At 42.3% G+C, this 15,509-nt stretch overlaps 1 protein-coding gene and 1 long non-coding RNA gene across 5 annotated transcripts in view; one reads left to right on the forward strand and one right to left on the reverse strand.

Annotated features, from left to right (window-relative positions):
* MTF2 (metal response element binding transcription factor 2) overlaps nt 1-15,509 on the reverse strand; it is a 40,718-nt gene that overhangs the window by 18,904 nt on the left and 6,305 nt on the right. The window contains exon 1 of one of the 3 annotated variants that reach the window (XM_068689720.1): nt 3,650-3,866. The exons of 1 other annotated variant lie outside the window; for it this stretch is intronic. In XM_068689720.1, the coding sequence (XP_068545821.1) occupies nt 3,650-3,654 (5 nt within the window). In that variant the 5' untranslated portion in view covers nt 3,655-3,866. Of the gene's footprint in view, nt 1-2,188; nt 2,994-3,649; nt 3,867-15,509 lie in introns of those variants that run through there. One more of the 3 variants, XM_068689722.1, reaches the window with a different exon arrangement.
* Nucleotides 8,105-14,102, forward strand: LOC137860017 (uncharacterized). Of its 2 annotated transcripts, none has more exons than XR_011098708.1 (4): nt 8,105-8,231; nt 11,089-11,601; nt 11,711-11,790; nt 12,742-14,102. It is a non-coding gene; the product is annotated as an uncharacterized lncRNA (long non-coding RNA). The 2 variants fall into 2 exon arrangements; XR_011098709.1 differs by lacking the exon at nt 8,105-8,231 and adding an exon at nt 10,568-10,896.

The raw sequence follows: 15,509 nt of genomic DNA on the forward strand, positions 1-15,509 counted from the left end.
GTCCATTGGAAGCCCACTCCAGCAAGCCATGCTAAACAAATCCTTTGAGGGTGGGGAGGTTAAAGTATCATTTAAAGCATGAAGACTTCAGCATGAAGGTTTCAGGGCAACCACTTGCTAGGTAAGCTGCTCCATGGTAGCAAGAAGAGAATTTTTAACTTGTTTACTTCCCAGCACTACTTGGGCATAACATAATAGTATTCATCATCATCAGAAGTGATTTCCATGCAATACATCACTTACATTGCTATCCCAATAGGGTGGCTGTGTTTTTTTAATCATTTAAAAAAGACTTGCCATGTGTCAAAAAAGACTTGCTGTGATTTTCGCTCCAAATTACTCTGTACGGTTACACACTTCAAATTATTTTGTACTAATGACAGAACATCTTTTCACTAGTATTTTCTCTTAAGTATTTCTGTCCTTTCAAAAATATATCCATCACATTACATGATAAAAGTACTAAATTTCACCTTTCTCCAAAAAAGTGGTACTAAAAACTAAGAGGCAGAAGCCAATTCAGCTGATTAGCAGTTGAGTCCATGAACTGAGCACTAGGAAGAAGCTTGGCCGGAAGACTGAAGGGAAATGACTGTTCCCTTCTACTCAGAACTCTGAGCGTGAAGGATATCATAGTTGGGGTTTCCAAGTGCAAAGTAAGATACAAAACTAGCATGTGTTCGCCGTAGGACTACCAAGATGGTCAAAGACTGGAGCACTTGGCCTGTGAGAAAAGGCTGAAGGAGCTGGACTTATTTTGCCTGCAGAAGAAATGGCTTCAGAGAGACGTAACAGCAGTCTATGGGAGGATTAGCAAGATGGAATTTGTCTCTTCACAGTAGCACAAGGCAGAAAGACAGGCCTTCATGTAGTGGAAGTGTAAGAAACTTCCACTGTAACTGGAAGAAAGATGTTCTGATGAATATAGGGGAGAAATTTTCCCCCATAAAGACAGTTTAACAGTGAAACAGAGGCCTAGAGAGGTCGTGCAGCCTCCATCACTGAAGGCTTTCTAGGGCTGACTGAATAAGTCCTTGAACAACCTGTCCTGGTGGATGAAGATGCACTGAGCAGAACTGGGGACTTCCCCAAATCATCTTCTGATCTTATGAAGTATGACTCTCCTTAACAGGACCAATTCATAACAGGAAAAGGAGGAATGCATTTATCCCAGCAGCCACATAGCTCTATAACAACACAAACATTTCTGATTTTGGTTTTATTTGATCAAGTCGCCCTTTAAGAAATAACTGGAGGTATTTTAATTGTGTTTGACATGCAAAGTTAAAGTATTAGTCCTTAAGTCTTCATTAAGGAAGAACAGATTTCCCTGCATACAGTAGTACCTAGGGAGGTTGGCTGGGGTAGCCCTGTACCACCCCATTTGTTTGGGACTGATCATGTGTTTATACACAAAAAGAGGCAGAAGGTAGCATTAAGGAGAGAAGAGTATCAGGTTCTCAAACCAGATCTTCCCTTAAACATATACTTAACACGCCCTTGAATGTAACAACTGCCTTTTGGGCTTCCACAGTATCCAAATACAGCATGCCCAGCAACGCACCTAAGGGAGTATAGAATGGGCAGGCACCCAGGCTGTAGAGATTACAGACAACATGCTGACTTGCACTGAAGGGAAAAAAAAAAATCACAGGTGATCAAAACTCATGAAGATAGATTAATTTTAAATTTATTACCATGCAGCACTCCTAAGAGCCAGTTCTTATAAGAAACCTTTCAGATATAAGTCTAACTAAAACATAAAAAATAAAGTATTATCTCCAGGTATTTTAGTTAGTGAACAAAATATGTCCAGACTCAACAGGAACACTCATCACTAGTTAACATCTCATAGAAAATCAAGCCTCTCAGACTTCACTCAACAATAGAGATTCTACCTTCTAGGAAGAAGCCATCAGCCTGAAAGGTAGGTTGTTTAAGGTGCAAATTAAACTAGTTTCAGTACTTCCACTAACAGGTATCACCTTGCCCAAAGACCCTCCAGCAATACCTGTGGTTTTATAATTCTTCTCCTATTGTGCTTTACTCAAAGACACACATCCCCTCCATTTCCTGCAAGGAAGGTCTGTAAAGAAGGTGAAACCAACTGCAGCAAGCTCAGTGGCAGTCACACAAAAAGTGCTGTCAAATCACAAGCCAAGTAGAATTCATTCCGGCTTTCACTTACTTGGTTCTTCCATCCAAACTTCTTCCTCTACTCCCCATGTTAGTTGCGCAAAACGTGGTTTAAAGCAACTTTAAGTGTCTCAGGTACTATCTTTATTCACGCCTATCTCCAGGAAATACAGATGCCCACTGCTTAATAGCAAAATGAACTGCAGCTACTTGTTACAGCAACTGTTCTCATACTTCACCTGATCCCCTAATGCAGTGCCGAACTAGGGTTTCTGAGTTCAGTCTTGATACTAACTAGCCACGTGTATCACCTTCAGCTAGTTGGAATACACACACCTCAACTGCTAACCAACTACACCAAGCCAACATTTACCAACTATACCAAGCCAATTCGTCCTGGAGTAGATATGTGGTTTCTCGGAGTTATCTTTCATATAACTGACAAAATGTGGGTTAACTGCAGAACGCATGACTGCTAAACTCTCACTGTAATGCGCGTTTCACTAGCTTGTAGCTCCTTGCAGAGAGCCATCCTTCTCTCTCACTACTTTATTATTATATTTCTTACATTTTATTTTCAATCTTTGTACCCCCTTGTACTCTTTTCCCTTAAAAAGAAACTAGATGTATTAACCTCTTTCCTAATACTATTGTAACTATGCTTTTTCTTTTCTTCCAAGAGATTTGTAATTTGAGCTCTCAGAAGAGGGACAAACATTAGGTTCTTAGCTTTTAGCAACCTGATCACAGACAACAAAAATCAGGGAACCTGTTTTCTTACTACTCCATGCTTTTGCAAGCTTAAATACAAGACACTTATCACGTTCCCTGACACTGTAAAGCACAAAAACAAACACAACATGCAACCATCCATCGCTGCGTACGGCCCTTCCGAGCCAGGAGCTGGGCCCAAGCGCCAGAGCCGCAGGGGCCGAGCAGGGGCCGAGCCGGGCGTTGCGCTGCCCGCGGGCCCTTCCTGCAGCCCGCGGCCTCCTCCTGCTCGCAGCGCCCCGGGGCCGCCCGGAGCGCCCAGCACCGAGCCGCATTGTTCGGCCCGGCTGCCAGGAGCACCGGCCCTGCCTCCCCGCGGCGGACACGCGTTGCCCGGCGGCTCCCGAGGCAGCGCCCCGCAGAGCACGCCGCCGGCCGCGCTGCTGACACAGCCGGGGCCGAGGCACCGCAGGAGCCGGCCCCGAGCGAGCGGCCGGCACCGCCGCCGCCTCTTTTGTGTCGCTGCCTCCACACGTGAGCGCACGGAGCCATTTCGGGCAATGCCCACGGACCGGGGGCGAGGAAGGAAAATAAAGAGACGGGGCGCAGCCGGTGCGAGGCCCCCGCCCGCCGCCCCCCTCCCTTTGTTGCGGCCCCGCTGACCCCCCCGGGCCCCCCCGGCCCTCGGGGCGGGGATGGGGGCGCTGCGGGGCCCGGGCTGCCGCCCCCTTCCCTTCCCTTCCCGTCCCTTCCTCCGCTTCCTTCCCTCCCCCGCCGCCCCTCCTTCCTCCTCCCCCCTCACCTCATTCGGTCCCCCCAGTGGTGCCAACCGCCTCATGCAGGGAAATCGCCGAGCGCGGCAGCGGCCTCCCCCCGGCGGCCCGGGCCCCTCGGTGCGCGGCGGGACCCCCCCGAGCGGCGGCGCCGCGGGCAGGGCAGGGCAGGGCAGGGCTCAGAGCCGCCTCAGGGCCAGCCCGGCCGCGGCGCAGCCCCTCGCCATTTTTGTTTCCCGCGGAGGAGCCGCTGGTGCATTGTGGGAGCACAAAGGGCCGCCGCCCCGCCCCGCCCGCGCCGCCAGGCAGCTCCTCGGCCGGGGGGCGGGGCGGCGCGGCGGCGGAGGAACACAGGTGGCGGCGAGCCGCTGCCCCTCGCGGAACAAAGGCGGACTACTTTAGGCGTGCGCGCCGCGCCGCGGATCCGTGCGCTCGGTGCGGCGCTGGGGCGGGCCGCGCGCCTCCCTCCCCTCCCCTGCCGGCCGCCGCCCATTGTTCGCGGCGCACCTGGGGGCTGCGCGCCCGGCCGCGGCTCGGGGCCGGCCCCGGGGCTGGGAGCGGCCGCGCGGGGCCCGGGCCCGCGGGCTCGGCAGCGCGGCGCTGCCATTTTGGGAGCCGGGCTCGGCTTCGGGTTCTGCTCGCCTCCGCCGCCAGCGGGCTGCCCCTTAGCGGCGGTGCCCAGCGCTACGAAGCCTGCCCCGGTGCCGCTCAGCGCTAACAGCGGCTGGGGCAGACGGCCCGCCAGCTCCCGCAGCGAGCAGGGCAGAGCTGGCCTCGGCGGCTGGTGGCGGCCCCGTCCCGCCTGTGCTCCCCTCGCACGGCTCGGTGCCGGCGCTGCCTCCTGCCCCGGGCCGGGCCCACACCGGGCTCGCACAACGCCGAGGCCCCGTTGGGTCGCGCTGCAGCCGGGCGCTGCCGGTGCTAAAGGTCACCTGCAGGAAGCAAAGCGCACTCAATACGAGAAACACCTGCGGGCCAGCGTTCATTTTTTAGTCACAACAGTGATGTGAGAAGCAGTGCTTAATTAAAGAACGTTTTTTCTACCCACCAACAATGAACGTGATGAAACGTTGCTCATTGCCTCACAGCTGGCTTTTTCAGAGTCATACAGGGTGGGCCTGAAGCAGTCTCATCCTGTATCCTTGAAACTTGTCAAAGCAGAATCCCTCCCTTCTGATTTCAATTTGTTTAACCACCAGCATCACCATCTCAAAAAAGAGGTTCCTGGCCAGCAAGACGTGCTAGCTCAACCCTTCCTTAGAATATTCTTCTCCAAACCATTTGCATTGCTCCAGCACAGAGCTGCACGGCCTCGTCCTATCCATAAAACACCACTCCCATAAAACACCACTCGTCACCAAGCCAGGAGTCGCTGCTGGCTTGGCCTTGTCTTTATCTGAGAGCAGCACTGAAAGAATCCAGGAATCCCTGTGTTATATAAGAATAATTAGGGTTTGATAAACTGATTAGTGTGTTGTTACAAGGATTACACTAGTAAGGCTAGAATGTCGCTCCTAAATCTTGTTACCATTAGCTTTATTACTGCCAACAGCGGACTGTATCAGTATTTTCCCACAACCTAGATTCCACTTTTTTTTTTCTCCTATAATATCCAAGTACCATATGAGCTTATAGCTAAACCACAAAGCCTTTGTAAACTTCATATCCTTTAAGGCCAGCTTTTACATATGGCTAGAAAAATTCCAGACTGTGTGTGTCACACATACACAGCAACCTCACCGTAATTTAGTAACTCATAATAGAACATCCTTTTTTATTCAGTTTAGCAGGTCACTGGATATCCATCTGAGAAGAAGCCCCTTTCTACAGCAGGGACTGTGTCACTCTTACCCACCTGCTCCACCTATTAGACCACATAAATCTAATGGTTGTGGTATCCCTAGACACTGGTGACTAAGCTCGACTATTTGTACTCTAGGAGGATAAATTTGTGCTGGAAGAGTCACTTTAATTTTTCCCTTGCCCAACCTAACCAGATGATTATAAGGATTGGAAATCTTACCAGAAATGTGCAAACAATCATTTACAAATGTTTTTCAGGTTAAAATGCTCATATCAACAAACCTACACATGCTGCAGCAGAAGGATCCTTGTTGTCACTGGCATATGTGGGGCAAAGTCAACAACAGCAACAGTAAAAAATTAGTTTAAACACTCCTTACACAATTACCGTTGCTATAGTATGAGACATGTATGATTAGGCCAATTTGGAGCAAGCTAGAATCTTCATCTGCTTTCTATTCAGCACTAGCAGTGAAACAAGCAGTTATACCTTCTGTTAACATATGGCATGACTGTATGTCGTGCCTTTAGACTGAGCTTTCCTGCCTTACTTTCTTTTTCACTTCTGTTGATACCTCAAAAGTATTTGAACATACAGTTTAAGCAATCCCTATGACTGTGTTTTCAATTTGAGACATCTTATATATGTTTTGGCATGGAGTGGGCAAAGCCAAATTAAATTACTGTCCCTCCAATGTCAGTAAGGGCTTTCTTGTACAGAAATTTCAGGGGAAAAAAAAAAAACACCTTGATAATCCATTAGATTCTGTTTAATAACAGATAAGTTCGGGTTTATTCCACCTCATTTCACAAATAGCTCTGTTTCAGAAGGGAGCTCAGGAATAATGACCTGGCACTGACTTTACATTTGTTTATTTTTGTGCACATATTGCTAGGCAAGCTCTTACCGTAAAGTCAAGCAAAAGCAAAAGTCTTTGCTTTTGAAAAGCATTTCTTGCCTCAATGGATGGCACAGTAGAGAAAAAATAGATCTTGTATTCAAAACAAATTTTATTTTACCTAGGAAAGCTGGGCACATTTGAAGAGTTGAACATGCTGGCATTTCCCTTAGCCAGTGGTCTTTCTCTTGAATGTTAACTTATTTTTTTTCAAAGCTGGTATCGTTTCCATACTTTCCTTGTCACAATAGCCATATTAATATTAAACAAAACAAAAACATACACACAAAAAAGTGTAAGTCAGCAGTATATGCTGATGACAGCACCAACTGCTGTATGGTATTATTTTCCATTAGCTTATTGTATCACACAGCATAACATCAAAATGATACCCTTGAACAAGACAATACTGTAAAGCCTATCCTTGTACAGATGGTTGTCATGACCACAATTCAGTAAGGATGGAAAATTAGATCCCAAGCCCTTTTCTCTGTAGTATTTAAGCATGGGAACAGTGAGAAAGCTCACCTGGGCTCTTGCTATCTTAAAACAAGATAAATATGATACATCTATTTTTACATAAACATAACAATCAGTGAGATGATTCACTTACATTACATTTGTTATGGCTTGACTCAGAAAGGAATCTTCACTTTCAAAATTTAAAAAATAGGTAAGTGATTTTGTGATATAAAGCATTTTGTATTGTCTTATATCTAGGTAATAATTATCATAAAATGAGAGACATTATTCTGTCTTTATACTAAAAAAATCAAAATAGCACTGAAAGTATTTTCAAATAGACACCTCTCGATATTTTTGTAGACAGACAAAAATATGAATATTTTTCATCCTTGTATATCAACCATACAGAGGAATATATATGAATATTTCTGGATGTAGAAAACACCGCTATTGGTTTTCACACAAACACTTTTTTCTAGTACAAGCACTTTACCATTCCCATCTTCTTTACACAACTGTAACTTTCCAAGAACGATCAGGAAATCCTGGAAAAAAAAAAATGTCCTGTACTCCCTCATCTCCTTGTGGTTGTCAGGATATTGGTAGATGTCACACTGAAAATATTATTTTCAGTGTATTCACCGTCACAGACATTACTGATCTAACTTAGATCATCGATACATATAAAAAACATCACATTTGCTCCTCTAATCCTGATCAGTTATTCATGTTACTTCATTCCTACTTCCTTAATTTTTAACAATCCACTGCTTGTAACTTTTGAAGATAGAATATCCTTGGATTACTGCAGTTCTATTTTATACTGGAAGTCTCTAAAGCCCGTCTGTACCACACACATTAAATAGCAATTGCGCTGTGGGTTAGTAATGATCCATTTGTATCACAGTCTCTGAACTAAGCCACATTTAAACTGGAAAAACATTAGAATATTTTTTTACCTTCTATAAAGTAACATTCAACAATTTCTCTCTGTTCTTTCCCTAACGCTATCAGTCAAAGTACTAAAGACTTAAAAAAATAAAAATAAAAATCTGTTACCTCTGCATCTAATAAAATACAAATGAGATGCATGGGAAAAAAGTTTCAACTTAAGAGAGTCCTTAATACTTGATTCATTTAAAATTTTATTCCAGATGTATAACCTTTCTGAAATTACTTGTAAAACATCAGGATCTTGTCAGGATCTGTACACCTGGTCCTTGGTAGGGGGACCGATCTTCAGGTGCTATATACAGCACAATTCAAAGCACTTGGAAGCACTTAGAAGCTGTTAAATGTTCTCATAATTTTAATATAAGATTATTATTCCTAATTTGCAGTTCATACCCTACCACAGCTGAAACCCCTGTTTGCTAGAAAAGGCTGAATAAGAAGTCCCTCAGTTCACATATATATACAGTGCAAGAAAGGAAGTTTTTAACAGGTAGGGGTATGTCACAGCTGAAATAGTGAGTTTAAAGTATATTATTTTTATGTTATTTACAGCACCTTTGATGTTATACTAGTTAAAGAGGAAAAAGGTGTGTTTTGTTTTTGTTTTTTTCTGTAAGATATATGAGCATGTATCTGGTATTTATCTTGGATATACTGGTATTGGTTTTATATCTAAAGACAGTGAGTAAGGTCCTAAGGAGAAAAAGTAAATATATGCCTTGATATGGCCTTACTGAGGATGCTCAAATGTGAATTGTGTTCTTACTAACAATACCGTCTTTGCTATATCAAAGGCTTACAGACACATATAGCATTACTTTAGTACTAGAGAATAGCTAAGAACCATAGCTCATCATTGTTCTAGATAATGGGAATCTTGTGAAAGTATGCAGTAGTCCTGACCAATCTTTTCTCCCATTTTTTTCTGGAGGCTAGTACATAAATATATGAGCTTATTACTCAAGTGTTGGAATCTGTGAGGTTTAATCCTCCCTCTGCACTATCACTCTATTGCTGTGTTCATATAACTAGCTTCTTCCAGAAAACCAACAGCTGCCAAGATTTGAAGTCTTGGTAAATTGCCTGATCTAAAAGAAGCTCTGGTTCCCAAATTCCTGATAATTCAGTCATACAATGGCATGATGCATTTCTTTGCTTGCTTTCTAAGTACAGGTCTGAAAGCAGCTACTGCAGATTTATAAACTTACAATAATCCATAGTCAGCATTTCAGAGTTAAAGTCTAAGCAGCAACCTTATTCATTCACTTCAGCTGTGCTCTGCCTAGTTGCAAAACCAATTGCAGCCTCAAATACTGCACTTTATGGTGGGTTATATCATAACTCCTTGAAGCCTGTGGCACCACATTTTTATGTCAAGTTTTTGTCTGCTTCTCTGTATACCATAAAAACGTCTGCAAGAGCAGAATCTCCAGCTCTTATATGGTTAAATTTTGTAGCAGTATAGAAAAGGCTTACCTCTTAACTCCAAACTGAAGTTTAAAAAAATAAATAAATTTAATAGCCCCTCAGGACACAGTTACATGGCAGAATATTGCTGTTTCATCTGCAGTGAAAAATCTGTTCTGGACATCAGTCTGGCCAGAGGGAGAATTAGTACAGCATTCCTTCTGCGCTCCACCACCTGGAATGCAGTATGGGCCTTCTCACAATCTTTCAGCAGACCTGCCAAGTCCCACTCAGATGGAAAGTCCCTCACTTCTTTTCTTTTTTTAATAGCATCTGATGAAGATGGAGACAAAATGCTTTTGAATGGTGCAGAATGACAGGATCCCATAAATTCAGCTGCAGGGGCTGAAGATAAGGCAGCAACCCTTTCTGTTGCTGCTGCCAATCCAAGACAGCCAAGTTTGTTTGTTTGTTTGTTTAAAAAAAGCATTCCTAGGCTGATGTACTAATCAAGTCATAAATTCCCTACTTTATTTTTCTACTGTTTATAAAACAGTGGTGCTGTTATATTTGTTAGATTTGATATGCTTAGGTAAAAGGCTTAACCTAAGTATCATTTTTTTGGTTAATCCAAGCATAGTATCTACTTTCTTGCATATATTTTGATCTTTCCACATTTGTGCCAAGTTATCTCACCATGAAAGCCCTGATTACGTTCTAAAACAGCATTGCTTATCTGCATTCACCTGAAAAAAGATACATAAACAGGATCAAAATCAATTTTCATTACATATGACTTTCATTTTCTGTTTTGATAGTCATCAGAGAGGCACTGATATTTCTACCTGCATCCATCCCTAAAATCTAGAGCTGCCAAGCAGATAAACTTTTCTAACTTTTTTTTTTTTTTAATTTTAGTGCTATATGCTCTTGTGATGAGATAAAAACATTAGTTAAAGATCAGTGGAAAAACAAAACAACAGCATGCTCACTCTCAACATCATCAGGCTGCAAAAGCATAATGTAAGCCAGATTGTGCCTCAGTAAAGCATTAAATTTCTTATATTAACAAAATAGGGGGGGAAATGCTCTTGCCAACACAAGTGTTATATTTCAACAAGATTAACATAATTAAAATAGTATAATCTGATGCTATCATAGCACAGATGTAGTTACCAGATAGCTAAATTTAAAGGTGGGGTTGGGGGGAACATGACACAGTGGCACAGCCTGCTGAGCCTGCCCTACCTTTTGCAACTGGTGTGAATTTTACAAAGCAGCTGAACTGAGCTAGGGGCTGGCTGCCATCCAGAGGGGCAGCCCTGCCCCTTCCCTCCCAGCATGCTCAGGCTCCTCTGATGTTAGTGAACATCTTCATAGCAGTAAGCAACAAAGCAATCCCCAACCCTGGCAAATAGTTTCCTGCTTGTTCATTACCCCGGGCTTACTCCTTACCGAGGCAGGGGAGCACTGGGCCAAAAGAGGGGTGGGGACGTGAACCCCAGCGAGGGGCTGCCAGCCCAGCTCTTCCTTGCAGTTCGAGCTGAGGGGACAGTTTTGTGTCCCAGACAAGCTTGTCCCCCAGCTGCTGCCATATAAGGTTGCACCTAGTTCTGCTAAGGGAGAGCTGACTTGTCAGCTGTGCTGCCTGTGCCTGGAGCCACACACATGCGGCCGTGCAATTGGCCAGATGAGCTAACTGTTTGGGCTGAAAAATATTTTTATGCATATATATACATAGCACATAGGTATGTATAAAAATGGCTTAGCTTGCAGTAACTTAATTCTTTTAAAATGGGTTGAGGGGTGCTCACTCTGCTATGGAGCTGACAGTATGCATAAATTGAGGAGAGAGTATAGAACCACAGCAGCATAAGAAGTGATAAAAACAATGATTTTAGAAAATGGAAATGAAAAGAGGCTTATTTCTTCTATTCCAGTTACAGAATGAAACATCCAATCAGAACAAGCCAAGAAGGAAATACACATCAACCTTCAATTTTATCCTGCCATCTCTCCTTTGGATAGCCAAACGCATGTTCCATGGTCACGGGCAGCTCATGAGGTGATAACTGAAATATTTCTCTTTATGGGATAGGAGAGCTGCTTCCTGAGTCAGGAAAGCAGAATTTTGCCAAGCAGGACTGCCAAGTAGATGTGATGACCTTGTGAATTCACTTGAGCTGAGGCTTCCCAGTATCACTGGGATCAAGGACCATGCACCTTCCCAGCCCAGGCAACACCGATGGGTGCGCAGTGGTATGCATGGCTCTGTTCTGCTCCAGTACAGCAAATCGAAGTCCATCCTCCTGCCCAGGAGGAAGGCAAAGGGGATTATCCAGACCTGGCGTAAGCAGATGTCAGGACAACTTCAGGATGAGAAAAACCACATTCAAGGGACCTGCCTGTAAGAAAACACCCTGAGACAAATGTAGGAAGACAATGCACAAAAGGTAAAGCACAGTTAAGTATGGATGAAGATTATCTAATTCAGAAGTCAGTTTGCTATAGTTTAATTGTCCTTCAAATTACAATAGCCTGATGACAGTTTGCTTTTCACAGGACCTTTACCAAACTGTCTCAGATCTCCCAGTTAGGAACAATTCTAGATCCATACTTGCCAAGAACAGGAGGAAATTCAGGTGAGCATTAATAAGACACCATGCTAGCATGCTAGGTGATAGCCAAAAGTAGAACTGATTCTTTCTTTTTTTTCCCTCTCTTGGAATTCAGCAAACAGGCTCAGAGGTCAAGTAGTGATGGCCTCAAAGGACTTTTTAATTTACTGCAGGTTTTGCGATTTAAAATGTCTGTGACGGTGCTATGATACTAGTAAAGATATAATACTGTATCAGATTAGTAGTGTGATTTAAATATCAGTGGATAGCCTGTGGTGAAAAGGCCATCTTTACTTACTAGACCTGTAAACCCAGGCCAGAAACTGTAAATTTAGTAGGAGTTAATCATTGGTTGACTATGCAGTTTTCTTTGGTTTAGAATCCACACTGAATCATACATACTGGCTGGTTAGAGAGATGGGGAAAAAAGACTGAAAAGCTGTGTGGTTTCCTCTTTGTTCTGATTAACAGTAACTATATGTTAATTTAAAATTTCTGACACTTGAGAAACAATAACTGCTGTTAGAGTTTGACTCTGTCCGAAAAACCTGCCACGAACCTATATCCTCAGCTGTGTAAATGAGTCCAGGTTCAAACAATATTGTGCAGAAGGGTTTTTATGAAGACAGTTGCAGGATAAGAACAGGAGGTTGGGATAAAACAGAGGTAACATGCAGTCAGCTTGGGTGTCAGTAGACAGTAAGTACATGTATTAAAAGGCAGTCACAAAATAGAGCTTGGAAACTGTGAATCTCACATAAAAGCTGACCTAAACTATAAAGAAGCTATTTAGATATTTAGTTATTCAGATGCAGGCATCTGAAATGTTTTCAGAGAAATTGCACTATCAAATACAATGACTGCATTGACCCAACTACCAGTTAACCTTTATCAGAGGTGTAAAAGTCTAACAAATACTCTTTATGTCTTTGAAGAAACATTCAATTTACCTCATTCACTGCTACTTTTTTTCAGGTACACTCCCAAACCCCAAGCCCAAATTGTTTTGTGGGTTGGAAATACGGGTTTGTGGATTAAACCTCCCTTTGTGCGGCTACATAAGATCCAGAAAATGTTTGACTGCTAGCTAAGCCAAAAGAACATGCTTTATCTGTTGTAATGACTGTCAGGGTGTGATGGTGCTGGCATTTTAATGCTGTTTGGGTTCTGAGCGTGTACAAAGAGAGCTCAAGATGTGCACAGCAGTAGCACTGTTTATTGTAACAGTAGTGAGTATATTTAGTTTATCACAAAAGATGTATTTTCAATGGGTTTCTTCCGAGTTAATAAATGCTTTAATTAACTCTAATAGTTTATTCTTTATACAGTTAGACAAATTATAGCTACATTTTCCATTGACTTAACTGTACCTAAAAAGCAGAAAGCCACATGAAGTACATTTTGCATAGTAGCAAAGCCTTGTTTTCTTCCAGCTCAAAAACAAGGAATCAAATAGCACAATCTGATGTAGATTCGTAGAAAAGCAATCTTAAAATAAAGCTTTGAGGCCTACGTTCTTAAAGATACTGTGTGGTTGAATAACAGAACGATTTGGTTGCAGCTCTGTGCTACGTTTCCTTTAGCAGTGAGGCTGGTTTAAGAAGTCCTGCTATCCCCACCTCCTTCTCAGTCCTTCATGCACCCTCAGCACAGGCAAAAACTGTTTGTTCAGCTGCACTGTGGATGTCATCACAGAAACGATCTGGGTTGAAAATAACCCCTAATTAAAAATAATTGAATAATATTGATGATCTAGGTTGGAAGACTGTCTCAAAACTGTTTTACCCAGAATAGGGAGGGAAGGAGAAGAGGTGACTATGACAAAGAAATAAAATGAGCTGGGAGGAGGCGGGGGGGGGGGGGAGGGGATCGTTACTGTTGTGAACTTCAATATTGCTGAAAAAAAAAAAAATAAACTTTGCAAAATGGGTCAGTGAGAGCTGCAGCAGCACACAGGGCCAGGCTTGCAGTGCCTTGCAGAAACTGGGGGTAAGATACTTTTATAGCATATCAATGTCATGTAGTCAGTCTGCGACTGCAGTGCTACTTACTTCCCAAAAGTTTAACAGAGCATAGAAATAAATACAATACTGCATACTATTTTAGCTTTAATTAGAGTTTTAAACTATTACTTCTCAAAATTGCCTTTTGTCATACAGTTAGGGAAAAAACCTTCAGAAATGCTGTAACATAGTAGTTGGTGCTATCACTTGTTTAGGTTTTTATATAGATGGAGTGAAAATATCTGTTCAAAATGTGTACTATTATGTAAAGAACTTATTTTATAGACTACTGAATTTATTCTGCCTCAGTATTATTAATAAAGTAAGAAAATAAGTGTGTGAATGCAGTCCCTTACTTTGCTTAAAACAGCATTTTTGTTTTAAACAAATTTAGTTCTAAGAGTAAAACAGTTTCATTTTAGTAACTATGTTTATTGTGGAAATTGCTCCTAACTACTGTAGAAATTTAGATGTTGAAAAAAATGTAAATAACTCCACACCTTATGCCCGCTGAAATATTTTCTATCAAAACTCCCACAGTATTTTATAGAAAGTAAGCTATGGGAAATAATTAATATACGATCAATAGACTGCTTACTCTAGGGATCAAAAAAGGTATTTGCTCTGTCAGGGATATACTCAACTGGCTGGCTGTTTGTTTTGTTGTTTATTAAGGGGAAGTTAAAACTTACATCTTAAAAAAAATAAAAGAAAAAAGAGTGAATAGTAAAGTAGATCAACTATACTTATAGCTAGTTAACTGCTTGGAATCTAAAGACAATGCTGCTTCCTGTATAATGGGTGATAAGCTTTTAAAGAAAGTTCTGCTAATATAATGACATCAGAATTACTGATTCCAGTAAGATAATACAGGAGTTTAAAAAAATAATAAAATAAAACTAACAAATTTACAGTCTTTACACTAAGAGGTTTCCTAAAAGTAAATATCTATTTTTCCTAAAGAAAATCTTAAGGGTCATCAGTCTTAGGGCAAACTTTGAATAGCTTTTCTTCTTTGTGCATTTCAGGCAGTTGCTGTTTCTACTCCCTATTGTAAATGCCAAACTATTCTGCATTTAAGAATATTAGTCTTTTGACTTGCATGCAGAATCAAACTGGAAGAAAAAATGGCTTTTTTTCTTTTTTCTGGGTTATGCTGTTCAGCAAACAGTTCGCCATTCAGCTACACAGTTACATGACGGAACAGAGCGAACAACACTGGAGGAGGTGTGAGTTGTAGTGGACAATGAATCTTCTGCCCATTTTTTCTCCTCTATACCACAGCTGGCAGAAGGGAGGACATACCTGCATCTCGCCAGCTGAGGATCAGTCTTGTATTTTAGTGTGAACTGACCTTCACAGGTAGTTAAGCAAATATGCCAGACGGTGCCTGAACTGAAGCAGTTCTGTTGTGGAAATGTCCTCCAGCAAAGGAGATAGCAGGACAGCTGGGGGTAGCAATGATTTAAACCATTGCAGCTGTTTTCCTCATTGTGCTTAAGTCACAGCTCTTAATTAAGTATACCATGTGTTGAAAAATATACCATCCTCCTAGGTAATTTGTTCCAATACTAAACTTCATGAGGAAAATTACAAATAGACATCTTTCAGAACTGAATTTTGCTGAGATCTCCTTCCCATCATTGACCTTTTTAAGTCAGTGTCTACTAGCTTGAGTCCTAGAATTCAGTATTTAGAACTTCAGTAGTGTTATAAATGAAATCTCAACTCAATCTGAAT

Source organism: Anas acuta, chromosome 8, assembly GCF_963932015.1.
Source record: "Anas acuta chromosome 8, bAnaAcu1.1, whole genome shotgun sequence".
NCBI lineage: Eukaryota > Metazoa > Chordata > Aves > Anseriformes > Anatidae > Anas > Anas acuta.